The sequence below is a fragment of the Eleginops maclovinus genome, chromosome 7 (genome assembly GCF_036324505.1).
Source record: "Eleginops maclovinus isolate JMC-PN-2008 ecotype Puerto Natales chromosome 7, JC_Emac_rtc_rv5, whole genome shotgun sequence".
Classification (NCBI taxonomy): Eukaryota; Metazoa; Chordata; class Actinopteri; order Perciformes; family Eleginopidae; genus Eleginops; species Eleginops maclovinus.
In genome coordinates, this window is record NC_086355.1 from 18,812,737 (window position 1) to 18,837,833 (window position 25,097).

A 25,097-nucleotide genomic window follows, 5' to 3' on the forward strand; every position below is an offset into this window, starting at 1 on the left:
GGTGGGTGTTCATGGTGAAGAAACAATGTCAAACAAATATATAGTAGCACAGATAGATAATAAACTCCAGGGGGTTGAAGATGTTGGCCATTTAACAGACATGACACTTTGTCAGCAATAAACAAAAAAAGGGACAAAATTGCAAAACTAAGGATATTCGAAAAGGCCAGTATGACTTTATTAGTAGAACCATTGTCCCACACTGCTGCAGGGATTATGGGAATTGTCTCTCTATCCTAGTAAAATAATAGTATTAAAAAGCACACTCGACAGAGAAACACAATACTGAGGTGACTGAGCTCTAAACATCAATTATGCATTCCAATATCTCTTCAAATTATGGCCCCCTTGAACTTTCAATACCAATTTAGGAAATGAGTTATGGGGTATGTAGTTCGCATAACAGACAACTTTTCAATGTTCTTTTTCATTTCTGCCTTGACACCATAAGGAAGTGTTCATAGCTTTTTATAAACAGTGAAATATTGACAGTTTTGGCTGGTAGTACTGTTTCAAATATTCTATTTTATGTTTTCTCTTATTCAGATTATCTAATAGAGTGAATGAGCCAAATAGTGCAATCAGCAGTTTAAACAGAGGAACATCAAATGTCAGTGTATTTATTAGTATGTTTGAGATATGATGGAAACAAATACTTCATTTTTAGACACACACAATTAATCCAACTCAATGATAAATATTGAAAGGAGACTTCATCAATTTGATCCACTTCCTGCTTCAAATTGACTTTATGGAAATAGCAATTATTTGGAAATACTTGAGCCTTTAAACAGAATTTTTATGTAACATTTAATTAAATTGAACTCTGGATTCATTTTTTTAAAATGCCTTGGGGTTTTCCAAAGTTTCTCCACAAATGCTGCGACTCTACCCCTTTTAAATTAACATAATCAGAATATAGAGCGTTACTGGTAGATAAATGTACATCTATTTTGTGATAAAAGGGTTAAAGAGGCATTATTATACTTTGGGGGGTTTTCCCTTTCCTGTAGTGTTTTTGTGCATGTAAATGGTCTGCAAAGGCTAAAATCCCCAAATTCCCACCAGAGGGAGTTTCGCTCCAAACCCCCCCCTGCCAAAACCAACGCCTCTATTGGACACTTCTGTTTTACTTCCATAACATAATGTGATAACACTTGCTTGTTTTGGCAAGCACACCAACACATTGTACGTGATAGACGAAGGGACGTCTCTAAGCAGATCAAAGCAGACTGGGCTCTGGTTTCAGACAGGGTGGAAAGAGGTGATGCAGCACAGGCAGTATGAGAAAAATAAAGACCTTTTTAAACATTAAAGCATGGAGACATGTCACATTAGAGCCAACAACTACACATACAAACCTGGAAGCAAGCATAGTATTGTCCTCTTTAAGACGATACTGTATACATGTGAAAATATGAACATTTTGGAGAGACTTAAACATTAAAGCATTTTGGTAAAGGAAGCATTACCTGCTTCCACCTTCACCTACAATAAAAGATAATGGAATAGTAGTAGATAGAGTAAGAGAAGACAATTTCTCTTCATGCGCTACAAACAGCGATCTTCTCTGGAAACTGATTTATTATTGTGTTTATTCTTCTTTTGTCACTGGCTCCATGTTTCAGTAAGTTTAATCATCTCACTTCAAAACACTTTTGGAAATCTTTGCCCACTTGAATCATCGTTGTAGCCCACTTGGCTGAAGTGGCCCTGCTTTTTTATTTTGAGCCTTTGAGGGGAAGACAACAAAACAGAAAGAGACAGATTGAGGGAAGCACAGGAAACTGCAATATACAACCAGCTTTTTAGGCAAATCACAGTTGATGTAACATATATTATATTATCATGTCGACTACAGAGAAGGGCTGGTGTCCAGATATAAACAGTTTAATGACTGTAATTTATCAATAGACATCTATTTTCAGGCAAAATCAACATTTGGGGCAATGCCAGTGTTAAGTGCGTTTTTTAAGGCATCTCTCCTAGCTTCCATCCATCATAATAAACACTGTGTCACACCTTAATTTATTGTGGGTACACAGATTCAACCTGAACTTTTTTTTCCTGATTTGAAAACCAATATTTTCACGAAAAGAAGGTGGCAGAATTCAGAGTTCAAATGTTCTTTATTTACTTAATTTTCTCTCAATTAGACAGGAAAATCCCAAAGGCAATCAGAGCTGCATGTTTAAAGGGACCCTATAATGCTAATTTTACGGGTTCATATATTTTGTGCCTTGTTTCCATGCTTTAATGTTCAAAAAGGTCTTTATTTTTTGTCATACGGCCTGTGTTGCCACACGTCTGATACCAGAGCACAGACAGCTCTGATTTGTTAGCTGGATGGCATTGTTGTGATAGTTCAAATGCTTAGAGATGTCCCGCCCCTTAGCCTATCACCTGCAATGTATTGGTGCGTTAGCCAATAGAAGCGTGAGTGTTACGTGGTGATGTCACTATGTGGTGGAAAAAAACAAGAAGTCCAATGGAGGCAATTCAGGCAGGGGGGGAGAGTGTGCACCTTTCAGACCATTCACATGCACACACACTTATATAACACACTACAGGAAAGGGAAAACACATTTAGAAGGAACACTTTACACAGAGCACATTGTATGGATTATTTGCAGATGAAATGTTAAAAATCCATCAAGGAAGACTTTGACAAACACAGGTTGTGTGCTTGCTATGTGTTTAACATTATAAAAACAGAACTTATACACACATTATAAATGCTCATCTTCAGCTTTTTCTGCATCTGCCAGTCTGTAATCTTATTAACCACATATAACACACTTCTTATACACTGCTTTATCAAGGATGTGTAATGCACAAAATTAGTGTCCATATAGGCATGAAAACTAAATAGTAAAGAAAAAACAACAACACTCCTAATACACACTAGAAAGGCTCATGCTAATTAGTACAACACTTGGCTTAAATTCAGCTGCCACACTGTTCTCTCGACAACAATTAGTAAATCATTAATTCCACTCTTAATCAGCTGACTTTGAGAGCCAATTAAAGAAGAAACAATCCCATCATACAGAATATGGTGCTATTATCACCCATGAATGAGAGGTTGTGAGCATTTTGTGCTGTAATTGTGAGCAGCAACAACAATAACAATAGTGCTGCTCAGAATACACATACAGTATGCTTTGTTAGGACTCTCTTGAATGGTTGAAGCTTCTCTCATTATTTTTATATTTGAATTCTACATGTAAACCAACATGACTTTTTCCTAATACTTCTGTATTATTTGTAGAGTTAGAATCCAGTGGTGGCTGCTTTGGAACTTCTTAGTTTTTCCATGAGCATGTAAAGTCTAAATGTCAAAAAGTATTAAAAAAGAAATTGATTTCCAAAATTCACAACATCTAACTAAATACTTTACTTCACTATCCATATTTATTGGTGTTTAGCTTTTTAAAAACAACTTTTTTTCTGCTGTCAAAAAGCTAGGAGCACTTTAAAAGCATCATTATTTATATGTATCAAAGCTTGAAGGTAGCTAGAGTTTGGTTTTTCCTTTCTGGGCTACTGTACAATAAGACGGTGCATTATGACGGACACCGTGGAAGAGGACCATGTACAAACAAATAACTCATGATTCAGGTGATGATACACAAATGAGAACAAGTTGGAAGATTTGGTTTGAGGATTTGTTTAGCTTTTAGTGCAATGTCATCACAACATATGTACACAGGAGACTTTGAAAGTTAGTTTTGAAAGCCCCATAAAAACCTTGAAAAGAAGGACATTTTACTCAATACGCTGACGATTTTCACATGTAAGACTTGTGAATTCTTTGACAGAATCAAAACACTGACATGTGTGTGACAACACTGATAGGCTGTAAGTTGAAAGTAGACGATAGAAGTGAGAAAGTCAAGGGCATGATTTAACCGTTCTTCCGGAATTGCAGTCTGAGTGTCACAAGTGTTCCTATTCATCTAGAAACCCCTAATAAAGGCTCTTCTTTTTTCTTCCATCATCAATACAGAGTAGGTGGACTAGCCTTGGACTGTTTATTTTATTTTCTATCAACTAACACATCCCTTTCAGTCAAAGCTGAGCTAAAATAAGTGGCATGTATCGGACGAGAACTCCTTGTTTGTCCCCGCCTAAGATGTTTCACCGGTTTGCAGCTCATTGTGCTCTTAATCATGAAATTATAACAGTGATTACTATTTGTTCTCCTGGCAGGCGTCTTCACTGCACCAGAAACTACATCCACATGCACTTGTTTGTTTCCTTCATGCTACGGGCAGTCAGCATCTTTGTGAAGGACAAAGTGGTCTATCCCAGTGCTGGACTGCAGGACTTTGATTCTGCCCTGTTAGACAACTTAAAGACAGTTAGCCTGCCTCCATTGGACACCTCTCAGTATGTGAGTAACAGTTCTACTTGTATGATTGTGTTTTTTCTTACTGCCTGTTTCAACAACTATACTTTTGGCTGTTGGACTTGAAATAAAAGTGCGTTGAGGACACAGACAAAAAATATGTTCTTTAGAGTAATTGACTGTGGCCTTTAAACTGAATAAAGTGCTAGCTGTTATTATGTTATATATGGATTGCAAGATGCTGGCTATAATGGCTTTTGCGTGTTTATCCTTTCAAACTTTGATTGGATGCATGCAACAACATTTTTCTAATTATCTCTCAGGGGCTCAAATTATTTGGTACAGATGTTTCTCTTGCAAATAAAGAACAACTTGTTGTATGATATTGGGCAAGAACACTTTCAAAACTGACTTCATCTAGCACAGTACTTCTCTGAAAAACCTCATGGTTTTACAGCCACTTCTTTCTCAAATCTCCATTTGAGAAATTTTACATTTTCCTTTTAGGATTTTTTTATTCAAGTCCATCAAGTTGTGTTGACTACAGAACAGGGTTGGCACAGCTGTTGGCAGAATAATGACTTTTAATAATCACCAAACATTTATTTCCAGGTAATATCAGTATTCGGGACAACACCTGTTTTGCCAGTTTCATTCAAAACAGTATTTCTCCTACTACCATCCATCAAAATGAACAGTGTCAACCCTTAATTTGTAGCAGATTTACAATACAACAACATCTGTTTTTTACTGTTTTGAATGCCAACATATTCTCAAAAAGTTCGTCAACAACATCTTATCTCAAACCCAAACGTGTTTAGAGCTGCAGATTTAAATAGAACCACCTCAAACAGAGCACATTTTCCGGATCAGTTGGAGTTAAAATTTCATAGAGCAATCAAGAAAGAGCTTGACAAACACAGGTCTTATATTGTATCTGTTTAATGTCATAAAACAGCTTGAACGTCTTGATTTGAGTTCCTCCTTAGCCACTTTTAACTTTTCTGCTGTTGTTGCCTCTTTATATATAACATCTGACTAACCACAGTCAACACATTGCTTATTTCAGTACTGCACACATATACGTGAAGGAAATAAGTATTTGATCCCCTGTCGATTTTGTAAGTTTGCCCACTTATAAAGAAATTAAAATACTATACTTTTAATAGTAGGTTTATTTTAACAGTGACAGAATATCAAAAAGAAAATCAAGAAATGTACACGAAAAAAAGATATAAATTGATTTGCGTTTAATTGTGGGAAATAAGTATTTGATGCCCTTGCAACCAAAAAGAATTCTGGCTCCCATGGACCGGTTAAATAAGTCCTCCTGCTTTAAGAAAGTACTCTTTACCTGGTTAAAAGACACCTATCCACAGTCAATAAATCAGATTGCAATCTCTCACCGAGGGCAAGACCATAGACAGGTCTTGTGATCATGGTGGAACTAATGTCTAAGGAGATAAGGGACAATTTTGTAGACCTGCACATGGCTGGAATAGAAGACAAGAACACCAGCAAGCAGCTTGGTGAGAAAGAGACAACTGGTTTGATTATTACAAAATGGAAGAAGCACAAAATTAACATCAATCGCCCTCGGTCTGTGGCTCCACCATCTAAGATCTCGCCTCTTGGGGCATCAATGATCCTGAGAAAGGGGAGGGGTCAGCCAATAACTACACAGGAGGGACTTGTTAATGATCTGAAGGCAGCTGGGACCACAGTCACCAAGAAAACTATTGGTAACACACTACGCCATAATGGATTAAAATCCTGCAGCGCCCGCAAGGGTCCCCTGCTCAAGTACACATGTACAGACCATCTGAAGTCTGCCAATGAACCTCTGAATGATTCAGAGAAGGCTTAGGAGAAGGTGATGTGGTCAGATGAGACCAAAATCAAGATCTTAGGCATCAATTCCACATGTCGTTTTTGGAGGAAGAGAAATGCTGGCTATTACTCGAAGAACACCATCTCCAGCGTCCAGCACGGAGGTGGAAACATGATGCTGTGGGGGGGTATCTCTGCCAAGGGGACAGGGTGATTCACAGCATCGAGGGGATGATGGACGGGGCCATGTATCGTGAAATATTTGCTGATATCCTCCTTCCCTCCGCCAGGAAACTGAAAATGGGACATGGATAGGTCTTCACGACAATGACCCAAAACATCCGGCCAAGGCAACTAAGGAGTGGCTACAGAAAAAGCCCATTAAGGTGATGGAGGGGCCTGGCCAATCTCGGAACCTCCATCCCATAGAAAATCTGTGGAGGGAGCTGAAGCTTCCAGTTGCCAGGCATCAGCCTCCAAACCTTAAGGACTTTGAGAGGATCTGCAGAGAGGAGTGGACCAACATCTCTCCTGAGATGTGAGCAAACCTGGTGACCAACTACAAGAAGCATCTGACCTCTGTGCTGTCCAACAAGGTTTTCTTTCTAAGGCATGTTTTACAAGAGGATCAAATACTTATTTCCCACCATTAAACGCAAATCAATTTATATCTTTTTTTTATGTACATTCCTGGATTTTCTTTTTGATATTCTGTCTCTCACTTTTAAAACAAACCTACCATTAAAAGTATAGACTGTTCAGTTCTTTGGAAGTGGGCAAACTAACAAAATCGGCAGGGGATCAAATACGTATTTCCTTCACTGTATATGTGATAGAGCACAATTCATATTCATATTTTGTAAAAATAATGAATCAAGACTAGATTATGACTCAGCAGGCGTAATGTTAACTGAGAGGATTTGATTAAAACAAGAATACGTATTGGATCAATGCTACGTCTGATTGCATTATAATTATTATTCTACTCTAAAGTCACATGAATGATATGATTCCAGTAAGTAATGACATTTACATCATAAATTGGTGCAGAAAATGTTGAAATTAAAACACCTTAGCCCTTGAAAATAACTACGTACATAAATTCAGTGCTGATCATCGAATAAACTTGCATGAAACTTTAAATGACAAACATTAGTAGGACCTTCGATTCACTGTGGCAGAAGCTTTAGAACCACTTTGTATATTAGACAGAAAGCTTGAGGCTGTTTCTACCTGCATCTCATTTTTATAATCACATCCAGGATGTATATCTATTTGCTTAGAAAACTGAGAGTAAAGTGGGTAACAACTAGTAAAAACTGAAAAAAGCAAGCAGAAGAGTTAACAGGAGACTTTGTTGTTAAACCAAAGTCTAATCCTTCTATGTTTTTTGCCGCAAGCATCCTCCAGAGCACTGAGATCAAATTAATGTTCTTAACTTTTAAAAATAACGATTTGGTACAAGAATTAATTATTAGTCGCCCTTTGGTTTCGCATATGTAAGCCAAGGTTGCCACATTGATTTTGCTGATCTATTATGCTAATTTTCAGGTTCATATTTCTATTTTCTTCTGTGACAGGTCTCCATGCTTTAATGTTCAAAAAGCTCTTTATTTTTCTCATACTGCCTGTTCAGCAACACTTCTTTTCACCCTCTGTCTGAAACCAGAGCCAAGCCGGCTCTTTTGTTATTGGTCAATGGCTTAAAGATGTTCCGCCGCTTAGCCTATCACGTACGATGTGTTGGAGCACTAGCCAATAGAAGCCTTGCCTTGAGTGTTACGTAGTGATGTCACTATGTTATGGGAGTAAACAAAGGAGTCCAATCGAGGCATTTCAGGCAAGGGGTGAGTGTGTAGGAGAGAAACATTGGGATTTTAGTCTATGCAAATCATTTACATGCACTCAAACATAGTATTTAACACAAAATAGGAAAGGGAAATCCCCCAAAGCACAATATGTCTCTAATCTTTGGTTTTCTCAAATTTCAACCAAATGATGATCCACTTGCAAACATACAGATATTACATTGCCTTGCACATCTACCAACTTGGATTCTGACATTTGCAGGAGAATAGTGAAAAGAAAACTGTGCTACTTTTTAGCAAAAAGTCCTTCATTATTCAAACCCATAGAACGCAACATTTTCTTCTGACAGAACACATCTGCAACATATTTCCAGCGGTAATTTGTCATTTTCTCTAAATAACAGAATTCCAATTCAGATTCATGGTGAACCGAAAGTTCCCTTTTGAACGTTTGTTAAATTGTGTTCAGAGAGAACTCCAGCGATCTCTAATTGGCATCAAAGTTCAGGATCGCTTGTCTGATGCAGGTGGATAATTACCAATAAGTTTGCAAATCTGAATGTGACAGCAATTATTTTTGATAGTTTAATCCTCGCTCTTGACTTCTGTCATAAGATGGAACCGAAAACAAGTTAAAGATTTAGAAGGAGTGTAGAAATATGCTCAATGTGTTTTTAATATCTTTTAAATGATGTGATAAAATAAAACTATACAGTAGATCATGAAATGTCCGATTCGTGTGAATACCCTCATATTGTAAAGGATGTTAAGTTTGAATAACAGCCACATTTTAAGAGGATAATGCAAATAAGATCTTGTTATTGACATGATTTGAAATGATTTGAATACAGTGATACAAATAAAGGTTGTCTGTTTGTTAATGATGTGTTGGATGTCAACATTTAACTTGAACTTTGTGGTTCCTGTGCCACAACTGTGTCCTTTCCTCATTGATGTGCAAATGTGCAGTATACAGCAAGGTGCTACAAAATGTAATCAGATCATCTCTCCTACAGCACCTCTGGATTAGGGATATTTTCTGAAGGCAACTCACAGGCTCAGTAATGTATAAATAGGAAACAATAATTGTGTTAATGTTTTGTTACAGATTGGCTGCAAGTTCGTTGTAGTGCTCTTCATCTATTTCCTGGCCACCAACTACTACTGGATGCTGGTAGAAGGCCTCTACCTCCACAGTCTCATCTTCATGGCCTTCCGATCAGACTCCAAATACCTCTGGGGCTTTATCCTCATTGGATGGGGTAACAATAAAAAGTTAAACATTTTGTTTGTATGAGCTTCATTGCTCAGTCTTACAGTCATAGAGCAAGGAGGGCGATCGAAGTATGGAGATAAAAGTCAAACTCAACGGCAGCAATGTCCAGAATACAAGCCTCTTCTCCAGTTTCTACCGTGAACCAGCACTTTTATGACAATCTAAATTATTTTTAACTTGATTTGCCAACGCAGAAAAAAAGATGACGGGCTTAGAGAAAAATGCAGGAATGCAGCTCTTTTGCTCAAGGCGGTTGCTTGTGCTTGTCCGTTTTTCTTTTGAGACAATCTACAAAAGATGCTGGCTCTCAGAAAAAGGTACTATACAGAAACAAACTTTTAAAAGTTCAATTAAAACAATCCTCAGAACACTTAAGCTTTATAGCCTAGACTAAAAACTCAAGTTTATACCAAGCCAAAAAGCCAATTGGGCAATGCTCTAAAGCTGAATTATTTTAATGACCAGCAGATGGCCTTTTCTCTGAGGGCAAAAAAAGTGAGATTGTATGGAAGCCTATGAAAAATGCCGACCCTACTTCCCTCCTCACTTGATTTATTAACCTGGTTAACATTTTCCTTATGCATGAAAGGTGTGACATGCGAGGTTCAATTCCTCTTCAAAACAGCATGATTGACCTATTTTAAAATAAAGTATTTCAATTTGGAAATTCTACAGTTGAATGGGTTCAAATCCCCAAACCGACCAAGATCACGTGAACTGATACCTGGTTAGATGCTGGTTATAACCTGTGGGCACTGCTGAGGTGCCATTAAGTAAAGCATTGGAACCCCCTTTCCTCCCCCGGTGCTGTATAGTTGCTGCCCTCTGCTCATTATACTACTTGGATTATTTGACTGCATAGTCTAAATGAGGGGGTCGAATTATCCACCGGGAGAAAACACAGTAGATTTATCTAATATATCCACTGTCTTACACAGAAAAACACATCCTGCATCCTGCCCTGCTGAGTCAAATCGAAATGCACTGTGACACAATGATAAAATAACCTTTGACTAACAACAAAATACTGAAAAACAATAATATGGACAATGATAAAGCACAAGCTAACAGATCATAATATAAATGTAGTGTATGAAAAAGGAAATAGATGCAGTAATACGCAGTTTCTGCATCTAAAAGATTGGAGAATTTGTGTCAAAAACACACTATATTATGTTTACTCGTTTAGTTCTACCTCCCAGTCAACAGACCTTTTCTTCCCTTAAAAAACGCTTGCACATTTTTTAGGTTTGTTTGTAAAGCTATTGGAAAGAATTTGTCTCATTTCCCTTGTGTAAGTGCAGGACAAGCAATTCCATTCCCCAAAACACGTTTCAAACTACAGGCTGTGTATTCCACTTATTTCCATGTTTACTGGTCTGTGTCATCCATAATGTGAAAGACCAGCACTCACAAACAATCTGATAACCCCCACTTCAGGTACCCCCAGGAAACAGAGGCACCAACTTAGTTCTACTGCACAAATTGTGTTCCAATTAGTCCTTGGAATGTGATGTCTGATAGATTTTCTCTCTAACATGCCAAGTACTTAAAGGCCTTGCTGATGCATGCTGCTCAGCGATCACGATGAGATTGTGGTTACAACCCTGCACTCTCCTCCGCTCTCAAACCTAAGACTCTTAGCCTCTGTTACTTTCTTTCTCTTTTCAAAACGTTTTAGCTACAGATAAGATACATTTCAAATGTGACTCGCTGCTTCAATATTCAAAGACAGGGGAGGACTTCAAATTATAAATCATGGTGACTGTGACGAAGCTGCCTTATTTCCATGAGGTTCTTTAGGGGATGAAAGAGGAAGACGAATTTGCATTTCAGAGATTGTTCTCGCACAACCAAAATCCTAGTCCTATACAATCACTTCTGGGAAGATTGTAATGATAATAATAAATCACATTTTATGGTACTCAAAGACGCTTTACATATTGCCCTATCAAAACTATGCTAACAGATCATTTATTCATTTATACTAGGGTTAAAACAAAACAGAGGTTAAAACAAGAAGAAGAAGGTGGGGGTTAGGTGGGGAAAGCTAGTGTAAAAAGGTGTGTTTTTAGTGCAGATTTGAAAGAAGAGAGGGTTGGGGAGACTTTGAGGTGGGAGGGAAGCGAATTCCATAGGGTGGGGGCAGCAACTGAGAAGGCCCGATCACCCCAGGTCCGGCACTTTGTCCGGGGGACTTGTAGTAGGTTGGCAGAGACGGACCTGTGGGATCAGGAGGGGGCATGGTGATGGAGGAGGTCAGCAAGGTAGGGGGGTGCTAAGTTGTTGAAGGCCTTGTAGGTGGTGAGTAAGATTTTGAAGTTGATTCGGTGTTTTATTGGAAGCCAATGAAGTTCACAGAGGACAGGTGTGATGTGTTCTCTGGAGCGAGTAGCGGTGAGGAGGCGTGCAGCAGAGTTCTGGACATATTGGAGTTTATTGAGGACTTCGGTGGTGGTGCCGTAGAGAAGACTGTTGCAATAGTCGAGCCTGGATGTAATGAATGTATGGATGAGTTTCTCAGCAGCGGTAGTTGACAGGTTGGGGCGGAAGCGGGCGATATTTCGGAGGTGGAAAAAGGCGGCTTTGGTAGTATGATTGACATGGGGGAGGAAGGACAGAGTGGGGTCCAGGATAACTCCAAGGTTACGGACTTTGGTGGAGGGGGAGATAGTGGAGACATCAATGTTAAGGAGAAGTTCTGGGTGGAGTGGGTGAGGGAGTCAGGACCAATGATGAGGATTTCGGATTAAACCTCATGAATACATTGTAGGTGTATTCAGGAGGTTACATAAGTAATGTATCCATCACAATCATTGGTAGTAGATATAAATTCTTGCATCTCGATATGCAAGATTTACATCGAGCTACCATAAATCCAAATAACTGCTGTTCATTTAGAGGGTTGGTTTGTCTTGCTTCAGTAGCAAACATCACTTTTTCATTGTTAGTTGTTGATGATTTTTAGGGGGAAAAAAACAACTCATTTCTAATATACCTCATCGTGGGTCACACTCTTTTCTAACAGATGCTTTCTTCACAGTGCCATTTTCATTCCATGAAATTGTTTTAATCTTTAACATCTATTGAATTCTAATCTCTAAAATTGCCTTAGGGTGTTTCCAAACATGATATAAAAACCATGAAATGAACTAAACACATTCAGAATTCAGAACAGGTTTGATAAGTTACTACGTTGATACATAAATCTATGATGTTTATTTACTTGAGAATTTTATAAATAAAACATGTGCAGTGAAAGCGAAATCAATAACAACCCACGCAACGTAGAACAATGGCTAGTGTTATTGTTAAGTTTAGTGTTTCTTAACTTTATGAGGAAGGATGATTGACGATGACAAAACAAGGACCAAGAAATGTTGCACTAATGTCACAGGGTTCAATTCGAAGCCAGGTCGTTTTCTTCAACTATTTATCCTAAGATGAGTCATTTATAAGACTTGCTAAAACCATATGAGCAAGACATTGTGTCATTACTGTCTTTTCCTTGCATACCAGAAGGAAAGTCTGAGCCAATCTTAATTCTTATCAAATTTTTGTCCGACAGTTGTTCATGTTCAAGTTATGTGAATATATTTGGGAGACGATGACCCAACACTAGAATAAATAGGTTTACAGTTTAGGGTTGAAACAAGACATGCATGTACCTCAAAAACGACTTAACAATGACATAAATGTCAGTTATGAGTACTGTTGATCTTCAGACAAGGACAAGGGAAACAGCTCTTGTTGTTTTGTATCACTCTCGCCACCATAGTTGTTTTTAATGTGTGGTGGCGAGAGGTGAAAATATTTTCATTGCCTCATGGTTATTACTAATCTAGAGTCTGTTTCATGGTGTTGAAGGAAGCCTATTCAGCTACATTTCAATTTTATATTTTGTGTCTCTAATGTGACAAGTTTACATCCTTTAATGTTCAAAAAGCTCTTTATTTTTCTCATACCACCTGTGCTGCAGCACCTCTTTTCACCCTCTGTCGGAAACCAGAGCCCAGTCTGCTCTGATTGGTTTGCTGGCCGGCTCTGTTGTGATTGGTCAACCCCTTAGAGATGTTGCGCCCCCTAACCTATCACAAATAATGTGTTGGAATGGAGCCAATAGCCGCATGAGTGTTTCATCGTGAAGTCACTATGTTACGGAAGTAAACAAAGGAGTCCAATGAAGGTGTTTGAGGCAGGGAGGGAATGTCTGGGAGAGAAACTCCCTCTGGAGGGAACTTGTGAGTTTAGCCTTTGCAGAACAATTACATGCACAAAAACCAACACACTGCAGGAAAGTGAAAACTCCCAAAAGCACAATAGGGCCCAATTATATTTGTATTTATTAAACTATACTAACCCTATCTCTACTTCCTCAATATCATGCATGAAGGAATATAAAGAGAATGTGTTATGTGTCCTTGACCACAAATCAGGTAAACAAAGTATGTGACATCACCCAGACAGCACAGCTCATTGTCTGCTCTTTGTTCATTCGTTTCAGGTGTTCCAGCTGTATTTGTGGTAGTGTGGGCGATTGTCAGGGCAACGCTAGCAGATGTAAGGTGAGAGAGTAAATCATAATGTATTTGAATGCAGTTTTTCAAAAAACAAGGTCAACAAGTGTTATGGATAAGGTTGGATATGAACATAACAAGAGCCACTAAAATATTTTTGGGCTGGTATACTTATCTTATAAGTGTGCTGAGATTCACATCAACATTGACATGTATTAAATATGAATGATTTCATTTGCAAAAGAAACTCTTTTGTTGGATGGAAACTTCACTCTCCTGGGAAGGCTTTCCAAATGATTTTTGAAACCTGGCAGCAGAGATTTGCTCGCATGCCACTGTTTGTTCAGTTCATAGTTGACTTTCTCAAAGATGTTTCATGTGGGTACAGTTCATGATCCTGAAGCAAGTTGTTTCACATCAAAACTTATAAAAAAAACCTTCTCTCAATGGAAATCGCTCTGTGCACAAGGGTATTGTAATGTAGAAGAAAGGCAAAGAACAATTTCCAAACTGTTTCCAAACCCTCCCGCCTTAGTTTTCATTGCAATTATTAAGTTACTTTTTGCCTATACCAGGGGTTTCCAAACTGCGGCCCAGGGGCCAAATGCGGCCTGCAGGCCATTTTGAATCGGCCCTCAGCAAATTCTAAAAGTATAATGGAATAAGACAAACAAATTAACTTTTGCTTGTCTTATATTGTACTTCTCAAATATATATGTTCAAATATATTAATGAGCCTATTTTCAAATAAAACAAATATAAACCTTTTCTAACAAATCTCAGTTGATAAAAAAAACCAACAACAACTTATTTCTATAACAAGCTTGAAATTTAACCTTCATATTTACTGTAATTATAAGCAATCTGAGGCTTCTGTTTTAAGGAATGAGCTGCCAACAAAATAAATGAAACCCTAAAGACAGATGGGATGTAGGCTGTTTTTTTTCTGAAAGCTTTTTCGAGTATCGCGCATTATTCACCTACATTTGATTTGTTTTGCTAACTTATAACTTAACTTTTGAGACAATATTCACCTCTATAAGTGGCCCAGCTCTCCGTATATTTTTCTGTATGTGGCCCTCGGTGAAAAAAGTTTGGACACCCCTGGCTATACTGACCAAACAATTAAAAACAGACCAAATGTACTGTACTGTGTCTGTCGTACAAACACAAAGGATATAACTATATGTGCAGTGCACGACTATGTGCTACTATGGATATGGTGGAATTATTATCATATTCCGAGAGTTGGGACAAACTGAAGGATTTAATCTCTGCTCAAAGTTATGTATTCAACAATGCAGGATGCAATGAGTATCATGTTATGAAACCTAATGAGAAAATAAAGCTACCTAAAGTTCATATCATTCTGAAAGAAAATGAAAAGAATTTAGTTGTATAAAGAAAATACGATCTATTACTTATTTTCACTAATCTTCAGCTTACATTTCCAAAGGTTTGGAGGGAAGTTGCATCATTGAATCATTAGAATCAGCAGTAGAAAGGAGGCCCTCTGCTGCAAAACTGTATGTGCTTTCAACATATTATTCTAAGAAAGCTAAAAGACCCAAATACACCAATGAATAAATAAATGCAAAAAAACAACAACAAAGAGACAGTAAAAACAAGAGTTTGCATATAATACCAAAGGTTTACCATTCAACACTTTCGACATGCTCAGGGACATACAGTACTTGTTTGAACTCCGGTTTAAAACAGTAGGAGAAAAAATAAATAAAAAAAGGAGACTGTTCTGCAAGGGAGAGAGATGCTCAATATGAATCATGCCTGAAATTATTCAGAGGTGTCTTGAGAAGTTGAACTTAATAGATTCAAGCAAATGGGAACCCTATTTTGATTGGCTGACAGTAGAAATAAATTGCCCATTTAACCCATGTGACCTGTCCACAGGGCTTCCTCCTCTGAGCTCAGGCTGAGGTGAACCCACACACTTTCCTTACAGAAAAATGGAATGGAATTTGTTATGTGTTATTGGTGGATCCTTGTTGTTTTTTTTTCTGTTTTATTACTCTGGACATTACATTAACCATTAATCTCAGCTTTTAATCAAAAACGTTTCTCTTAGTTTGAACAAATATTAAGAAACACAGGACTTAGGGGGCTGATGGTGTTAGCTCTTTGGCAATGGTTGGCCCTGTGTGAGCAAAAACGTTTTTAGTTTTTTTCTCATAGTAGAATAAAAGAGGTCAATTTTTACTCAATAACTGGAAAAATAGACATTCTGTATAGAAGTAAAAGCAGTAACAGGACTGTATACAAATCATTTATGACACTTGTGCTCACTTCTACAGTTGTTGCCTCCACTTTGGCAGAGCGGTGTGTAATTCACTCTGGTAATTGTTAATGGCCATGATAAGTGCTGATGTATTGAATTGAATTAGCATTAGCGGTTGCTTTTAATGGTAAGTAGATGTTAGCATTTGTAGAGACGCAGCTAGAAATGACAGTGACTTTCTAGTGAACGGATGCAGGAGACATTTTGCACTTTCTTAGTTTCCACACACATTTATCACGCTTGACATTTAAAATACATTTCTTATTGTTCTTGTATTATTGTTTTGCATGATTTGAAAATAACAGATAATCAATTATATCCAGTGCAAAAAGAGTTCCCAAAAAATGGAAAAGCAAAAGCAGTACAAAATGGCCAATCAATTGTCTTCAAAGTGTTTTTTGAACATTTCATAGAAGAACAGTTAACATCCTATTCTCAGTTTGACACACTGCAACTGTACTTTCCTATCATTTCCCTACAAGACATTGAGAATGTATTTCTAGAGACCATGTTTGCTCAACATGCCAATTACACACTCAATACGGATTTGCACAATAATATTTGCATAATCCCCTGGAAGAGATGCATTGTTGGAAGCTATACATTTGCGTTATAATGCGTGTTCACATATGGAGAGAATGTCAGGTTGAAAAAACATAGAAGTAAAATGTATTTGATGTAATGTCCATCATCGTTTAAAATAAAGAAAGTATACAAAAAAGAAAAGGCTATACAACTTTTACTCTACTACACAGGCAACATCAATTAAGAGAAGCCATGCCAATGCTTAGAGTACATATAAGGTTCCCATATAAGGTTCAATTATAAATGGAAATAGGAAAAGAAAATCAAAACATTAATTATGGAAAACAAAGGAAAATGAGATAAAAAGGGACAAGGTAAACATTTCCAGCAACCTCGACAATTAGCCGCAAAACATACCACAGTATATGTTACAATTGTTTATGTTTTTCTGTTCCCTCTTGCGTTTGCTATTCAGTATTGGTCTTCATTAGTATGTAAACAAGGGCACTCTCCATCTATTTCTGCAACTCTTTGCATCCTCTTTTCTGTTACTGTTGATGTATTTTCTGTCCTTCTTTCTCTGATTATTTTTACAAACCAAAACATTTGAGACAATTTAAATAATTGTGAACCAAAATGCAATCTCTAACCTCCCTGTTCTTTTTTGTACTCAACTGATTAATTTTCATTTTGGTCTGCTTTTTCTCTGCTCCTCAAGACTGTCATGTGCCTTTTCCTATGTCTTTTATTCTTCCTACTTTATCCTTCCTTCTCTTCTCCTCCCCTCTGTAACTGTATCATTTGCAGGTGCTGGGAGTTCAGCGCTGGTTACATTAAGTGGATCTACCAGGTTCCCATCCTCACAGCCATTGGGGTAAGAGCTTTCTGTTATCAATGCTTTGTGTGAATGTAACTTAGGTTTCATTTGTAACTTGTACTGTGTCTAATGTAAGAATGACCTCACTTACCTTTCAATAGGGGTAAGTGATCCTACAATTGGGGCCATTTTGTTTTTGCATGTCTAAGTTAAGGAATACTGCAAAGATTGAGGTATGGTAATAATAACCCTTACCATACCCATGCATATCCAATACCTCGTAGACAAATGGTAACTATCAAAAAGCTAATTAAAAACATTGTATTGTATATTGGCTTATATTTAATGACCACAGTAAGTATACATTTAAATACTTGTTTGAAAAGCTTGTGAAAACATTACAATTGTAAGAAATCTCACTTTTTCGATCAAAATCACTTATTATTCTGTTTTTAAAGAAAAAGTTGTGGTATATACATGGTTGTACTAATCTTAAACCTGACCCTTGCATATCCAAGTTCTTCAAAAACGTATAAGAAACAGTGCTCTCTATGACCTGAAACAGCCTATGTTTCATGACCCCAGTAAGTATACGTACAAATACAAGTGTTTAAAGCTTGTGACAAAATCAGTCTTCGAAATAAATGTCCTTTCCTCACTCAAAATCACTGCACTGTATTCTAAGCAAACATGGAGGTAATGGGAAATGGGATTCTAACAACTGACCTGAGTTGTAATCCTGAAGTCATTTAACAACTCAGGAATTGAGCTCACCTGAAAGAATAAGATTGTTTTTTTTAACCACTGTCAGCTAGTCAGCTGGTCCACTTTCATCCAGATTGAAATATCTCATCAAAATGTTTGCTTGACTGCTGTCAAATCTTGTACAGACAATCAATGGTCCAGATAAGGTTGAAGCATACAGGTCTCCCTCAGGTTGAATTGGAATCTGATATGAACTTCCCATAGCAACACATCTTGGGTATAAAGCACCTTATTTGTAAAGTGCTTTACCTGGATTAAAGATTATCGAATATAGACGTTTTTAACTTCCTAAGAGATTGCAGCCCCAATATCTGTCCAGAAGATCCTTTAGCACTAATTATAAAAAGTCATCAAATGTCTTGATAAAAAAAGGTTTTTAATAAACCCTTAACTTTTTACTGCTAGGCATGTTTTTTTTCTCAGTTGTGTTATCAGCTTATCTACAGCAACAAATACAAAAAGAAATTCTGTTATTGCTATTTCCAATCAAAGTCTGGTATCAACTTTTCTTCACTGTTTGGTAACATCAACAATATTTTCTTGGTTGCTATTCTTTGAATAGCCTGCAAGAAAACATGTGGAGACAAATGAACGGCTGTTGTTGGATGGACAAAACATTCATTTACAAGTGATAGACAGCGTGATGTTTACGTCTCTTTTACAGTTACCATCACACAAGAGAGACAAGCATTTCAAAATAGAGTAAATAGATGTTCTGGGTTTTCAGGGTCTAAAAGCATGTTCGTATTAAGATTTATAAGGAAAGCATTTAAAACCACTAAAGTAAATTTAATGAAGGATATATAAGTGTTGAAGAACTGGCTATAAAACTATATGCATTTGAATAAAAGTGTGTTTGGATACTGTTGTTCCTGGCATTGAGAGGATGATATATATATTCTGGGCCAATGTAAGCCTCAATTTGCATATTGCAAATCACTTTGGCTCATCCTCATTAAAGTTTGCCAAAAAAATGTTTTTTCTTTGGAACTTGGAACATGTAATGGACTCCCAAGATTGTTAGCTACCATTGTTCACAAAATCAAAGTGTAGCCATTTAATACTGGAATTGACTTAAAAAGAGATGATGATTTGTAAGAAGTTCTTAACCATAGTATAGTTCAAGTTATTTTTATTGCAATATAAAGCAGAATTAAATAAATCAATCATTGATATGTTAAGCAGAGGGGAAGGAACTGTTCTATCCTATGTTATTCACAAGTTGATAGCATATGTGAATGTAATGTAATGTTTGTGATCATGTGTCATAAAACCGCAGTAATATACGTTTTTGTGAATATGACATGAATGATGAATATACTGTACATGTTTGGATCTATTCTTGAAAACGTAGATGTTCTTTAATTACTCCATGCTAAAACATAAAAACACAGTAATAATCAATACAAGATTAATGTTTTTAGAATATTTACATGCAATGTATAAATAAAGGGCTTTTTTATCTCTGTTCTTCTGTTTCAGCTCAACTTCATCTTGTTTGTGAACATCATACGAGTGTTGGCCACAAAAATCCGAGAGACAAACGCAGGGAGATACGACACCAGGAAACAGTACAGGTTTGCACTCAATTGAATGTATCTAAAGGAACCAGCATGCAGATTAAGTGAAGATTAATTGTGTAAATAAATTAAGTGAAATAAACACAATTAACAAAGTTGTAGCATTTGATTCAAGATGAATTAACATTTATGCGTCTTCTTTCCAAATGTAAAGATACGTCACTTAAATTATAACTAATTCAAATGTTAAGTAACAGCTGTACATAATTATAAGAGTGATGTAAGTGAATTAACACCCTTGCACAAAATTAGTTGTCGCCTTATTTCCTGATCGTCTTTTTTTAACATTATTATACTTTTTTAATATAGCACAGACTAAAACAGACTAACCCTAACCTTATCGACTACAGTTCTTAAAGCAACACTAATACCTAATGATTTGTTTTGTGGGAACTTGCATTTTGTCCTGCAAGTAAGGAAGTCCCCCTAATGTGTTGTCAAATCCATGTCCCCACAACATGGGTTAAACATGCATGCACACATGCACACACACACACACACACACACACACACACACACACACACACACACACACACACACACACACACACACACACACACACATACACACACACAATAGGTTCTATCATTTTTAAATCTGTAATTATCACCGTTATTCTCCATGCTGATGCTGGCATCAATGTGTCAGATAAAAAGATTAAAGTTACATTACTTTTTCTAAAAGAAGCACTATGTTGAATGCCGCATGTGGGTTGCTTTGTGTAAATGAGCTGACCACATTTCATGTAAAAAGAATAATCAAAATGTCAATGTGAGGGTACCTCAATGTACATCGAAAGAATGGGTGACGGATTATAGCTGTTGACCGATGCATTAAAGAATGCAAAAGAGAATGTGGGATATAGTGGGGAATAGATAATCATCACTAATGTTGATTTTATGACTGAGATGGTTAACAGTATAGATAGTTAAGAAGGCTTACATCACAATTTCAATGTCATCTTGATATATTGCCTAGTCCTATCTACAAAAAGCCAAACTCGTTCTGATGAATATTAATCAGAAGCCTTCAAAACTGTTTACAGGGATGCTGTAGAAACAATTTCAAATCTGTCATTGTGAAAGAAAATATTGACACTGACTGCAAATTGCATTCGGATTGCATTATATTTCTTTGTATTTGACCTAAACTGAACCTTTTTTATCTTTTATTTCACAATGAGCAGCTAATCCAGTAATGTTTCGAAAAATAGCTCACTGTTTGACATTTTGCTTTTTTGAGCTTTTTTAGCCCCGTAAACCAAAATGACCATGCATACAAATCTTCTCTAATGTAATTCATTTTTCTTCTGGATTATTGAAATGGTTTTTCATTATGAAATGAACGAGGATGAAATATTGTTTTGATTAGAACTGACAGTGTTTATTATGTTAATTGTAAATTGAAATTCACATGCATTTGACAGTTTAGAGCTCCCACAGAGTATTACCATCACAGCTGAAATTGATGGTTCCCGCCCCTGTCCAAAGGGCTGGTGATAATAATGCTTGCTGGATGAGGGCAATGTGTTCAATGAATGCGTATGTATACACTCCTTCAAGTAGTGTAAAGTTATTATGGAGATATGCTCGTCAAAATTGCTCTCTAAAAAAGATGATCCTCTTTTTGAACGGATTTCTTTTTGCCTTGAGTTTTTTTTACATTGCCATGGACTTTACCAATGACTCACTACATTCCCAGCACTTCCCAGTTAATAAATGATTGTCTTCAACTGAAGGAGACTGCTTTTCAATAAGAGTTTTCACTGCTGGCAGGTTGATTGCATGCCCCGTGCTGCTGCTAAATACAAGGCAGATGGTCCCCATAAATTAAAAGAAGGAAATGAAGAACTCTGTATTTTTCTCTCAGGGGGACCAAGCTTTAGCGGCCTTAACTCAATGGGAGTTTGGCATTGACACAGAGATTGCTTAAATAAGTCAAAAAGTTAAAAAAGTTACGCATTCTTTGTTTAAAATGCTTGTCTTTTACAGATATTCCTTAAAAGGATCACTGTGCACATTTGACAGACCTGTTGCATCTTGTATAGGGATGGGTTATCTTTACTTTAACGGTACTACTACTACTCTTACTGCTTATCAATCCGGTACTTTAACTGTATTTGTATCGTTTTTTTAAATCATTTACAGGGAAAAACGTATTGTTTGGAAACAGAATTAAACGTGGTGATGTGGTACAGGTACTCGATATGGGGCAACAGAACTACCAGTTTTGGCAGTTGAAAAACTGTGCATTTCTCTGTCTGAATATGGTGCACTTTTGCTAGATGTTTGGATCGATTTTTAGTGATTCCACCCTAAACGAAAACACTTACTGCAAACAAGCATTGTCCACACTGGGACTTGTAGGTTGTAACTCTACTACAGAGATCACTCTTCAGGATTGAAAATAGCAAAAAATGAATCAATGAAACATTTTGTAAAGATATTGCAAATTAGAAATGGAGTTGGTTGGATAAAATGCGCAAGATAAAGTTTATGTAGCCATCATAAATATCAAATTCATTTTCTATATTTTTTTTATTTATCCAGTTCCGCAAAACCGCTAACGTACAAGCTTATCGATACCAATGTTTTCAAAAATGTAGCCCTGGAGCCTGTTTCATACTAGGTTTCAGTACCCATCCTTACTCTTGAAGTGTTTTAATATTGTATTTCAGATGTTTGATTCGATTTGATTGAAGTTCCTTTGATGTGCAGTGATTGGATTATTAGAAGAAGTTATAAAAATGTTGTCTTGTTTGTTTGTTAAAGCTGTATCACATGTGGAGTAACATCAAGATAAGATCATATAAGATGGAACTTTATTTATCCCTGAGGGGAAAAAATAGAATGATTTAATAACTGTTGAAACAAGATATCACGGTAAATCATTGATCATTTAAAATGAACAAATACATATTTAGATTGTTAGATATATTTACAGAAGTATGTTTTTAGTAGGTTAAAGTATTGTACAAACAGTGCAGGTTTTATGTATGTACAGTCCTGGTTAGCCCGTGGTTGTGCAGCCTGATGGCTATAGGCACAAAGGATTGTTCGAGTCGCTTAGTGCTGTACCGAGGAGGGCTGAGTCTGTGGCTGAACGTGCTCCTCATCTTTACTAGCTCTGCATGAATATATAGCTGTTCTAAGTCATAACGTAGAATAGAAACACCTCAACACATTTTTTTTACCTATGACTCATCTGGGGAAAAGTCCTTAGAGAAAAACATGAATTTAACAACACAAATTTGAACATCTGTCACTTTTTTTAATTAGACGTGTGAATAAGCTGGTTGGATGTGAGTGAAGTCAGCAAAATACCAAAAAGTTGTGATAGGTTTTGGGAAGTAGAGCACGCAGAGTTGGTTTGCAGGATTTATAATACAGATTCCCTCAACACTAAGCCAAAAGAAAAAGCTGAAATAACATCCTGTACCTCATTGTCACAGTCTAGTATTTGAAGAGAGAAATTTCTCGCTCAAGGACTAGTTCTGTTCCAGTGGAAGGAATGTGAGCTTGGTTACAAAAATAAAACATCACTTATCTCAGTATCTAGGGTCTTAGAAGCCATCAACACAGTTCCATGTGACTTATTTGCTTTTGATTTATTTCCCTAACATAAATATTGTCGCATTTATTTTATTTGGAAACTGATTGTTTTCATTTACACATTTAAAGTTAGCAAGATCCATACTTTTACTAAATCCCACCAAGCACAGCATGTCAACGGTGGGGAAAATAGGACCTTAGTGCAGCAACAAAGGCAGGCAGGTATAGGTACAAAGAAAAAGGCGAGCTTTATTCCAAAAAACTGTTTTACAAAAATACAAAGTTTGGGAAAATCCAGGACATGAAAAACACCGGACTTGACACATGAAGGACGATAACAAACTGACAAAGAACACAAGGGAAAGCAGGACTAAATACAAAGACACTAATCACAACACAAGCCACAGCTGGGGAGGGGAGGAAGAAACAGGAGGACAACAGGTGACAACAATGAGACAATCAGACACAAGGAAATCCAAAGACAGGAAGTAAAACTACACATGACACAACGGATGGAAAACATTTCAAAAATAAAACAGGAAACAGACGCAAAACAAGGATCATGACACAGCATGTATTTTTTAAAATCTGCATATCAAATACATACCTTTAGACAAATACCAGCTAAACGAGTATTTTGGAAAATGTTCCCTGTGTGTTCTGAAAGAATATTATCTAATATATATATATAGATATTGGCCTCTTGCTCACCTATAAAGGGTTTGCTTAGGGTAAAACAATAAATGATATCACTGTAACTAAAGCAAGTCAGCTCTGCTCTATACATGATTACCTGTGTGTTTGTGTCTCTATAGGAAACTGGCAAAGTCCACCCTTGTGTTAGTGCTGGTGTTTGGCATCCACTACATCGTCTTTGCGGGGCCTTATACAATCGAGGGCCTCAGCTGGGAAGTCCGCATGTACTGTGAGCTGTTCTTCAACTCCTTTCAGGTACTCTCTTCTTTTCAATTAATAACACTGCGGTTGCTGAAGTTATGTGAAAAGTCTGGCCATAACCTTCAGGAAGCACTTAGGCAAGTATGCCAAGTCAAGGTTGGTCCTCACATTCACAGACTAGGTGTTACAGTGAGGGTCATTAGTCCCCTGAAGTCAACATGTCCTTGGGAAAGATACTGGCATGATTGAGTTGTATATGAGTCGCTTTGGACAAGAGCATCAGTCAAATGACATGCTTTTAACTAGCTTTCCTTATCATTGGGCTAGGTTGAGTACTTGTTTCTGATGTTCAATACAGACATTCAAAGGTCGGCTCTTTTTTTTCGATCCCACACAACTGCTAGGGATGTTCTGATCAAAGGACCATGTGCAGTCATATTAATCCGCAGAAAGAAGTCATTTTTAAACTTTTGCAAAGCTTTGGATTTATGATGGCTAAACTGGGACCATCAGAGAAAAGAAAAAATAACCAAAACAAGAAAATAGCTAAAGAGGAGGAAGAGGTTAAAGATTTAGAGAGATGAACGTGAGAGAAATCAGCAGAAGAAGAAAAACAGGAAGTAAACAGTTAAGGCAATATGGTTTGGGTTCAGTGTTTAAAGACTGGTTAATGGAAAATAAAATGTGACTTGGAAAGTGACTGGGCAGAACACCTCAGTGTTGTTGTCATTTACAAATGCGATGATATGGCTGATTCTTACCACATTATTCTCTTCTTAAAGTAACCAGACTCCATTATCTCGCTGATTATTCTTTGTGCGTTTTTTCACTGTTAAACAAACACCAACTCTTGTTTAGGATAATGCAAAATGAAAACAATATA

The 25,097-nt window shown here is 37.0% G+C and overlaps 1 protein-coding gene across 1 annotated transcript in view; it reads left to right on the forward strand.

Annotated features, from left to right (window-relative positions):
* The window catches only part of pth2ra (parathyroid hormone 2 receptor a), a 42,068-nt gene that overhangs the window by 6,680 nt on the left and 10,291 nt on the right, over positions 1–25,097 (forward strand). The window contains exons 5-10 of the mRNA XM_063888062.1: positions 4,213–4,396; positions 9,098–9,251; positions 13,770–13,830; positions 17,411–17,477; positions 19,668–19,762; positions 24,133–24,268. Of these exons, the coding sequence (XP_063744132.1) occupies positions 4,213–4,396; positions 9,098–9,251; positions 13,770–13,830; positions 17,411–17,477; positions 19,668–19,762; positions 24,133–24,268 (697 nt within the window). The remainder of the gene's footprint in view (positions 1–4,212; positions 4,397–9,097; positions 9,252–13,769; positions 13,831–17,410; positions 17,478–19,667; positions 19,763–24,132; positions 24,269–25,097) is intronic.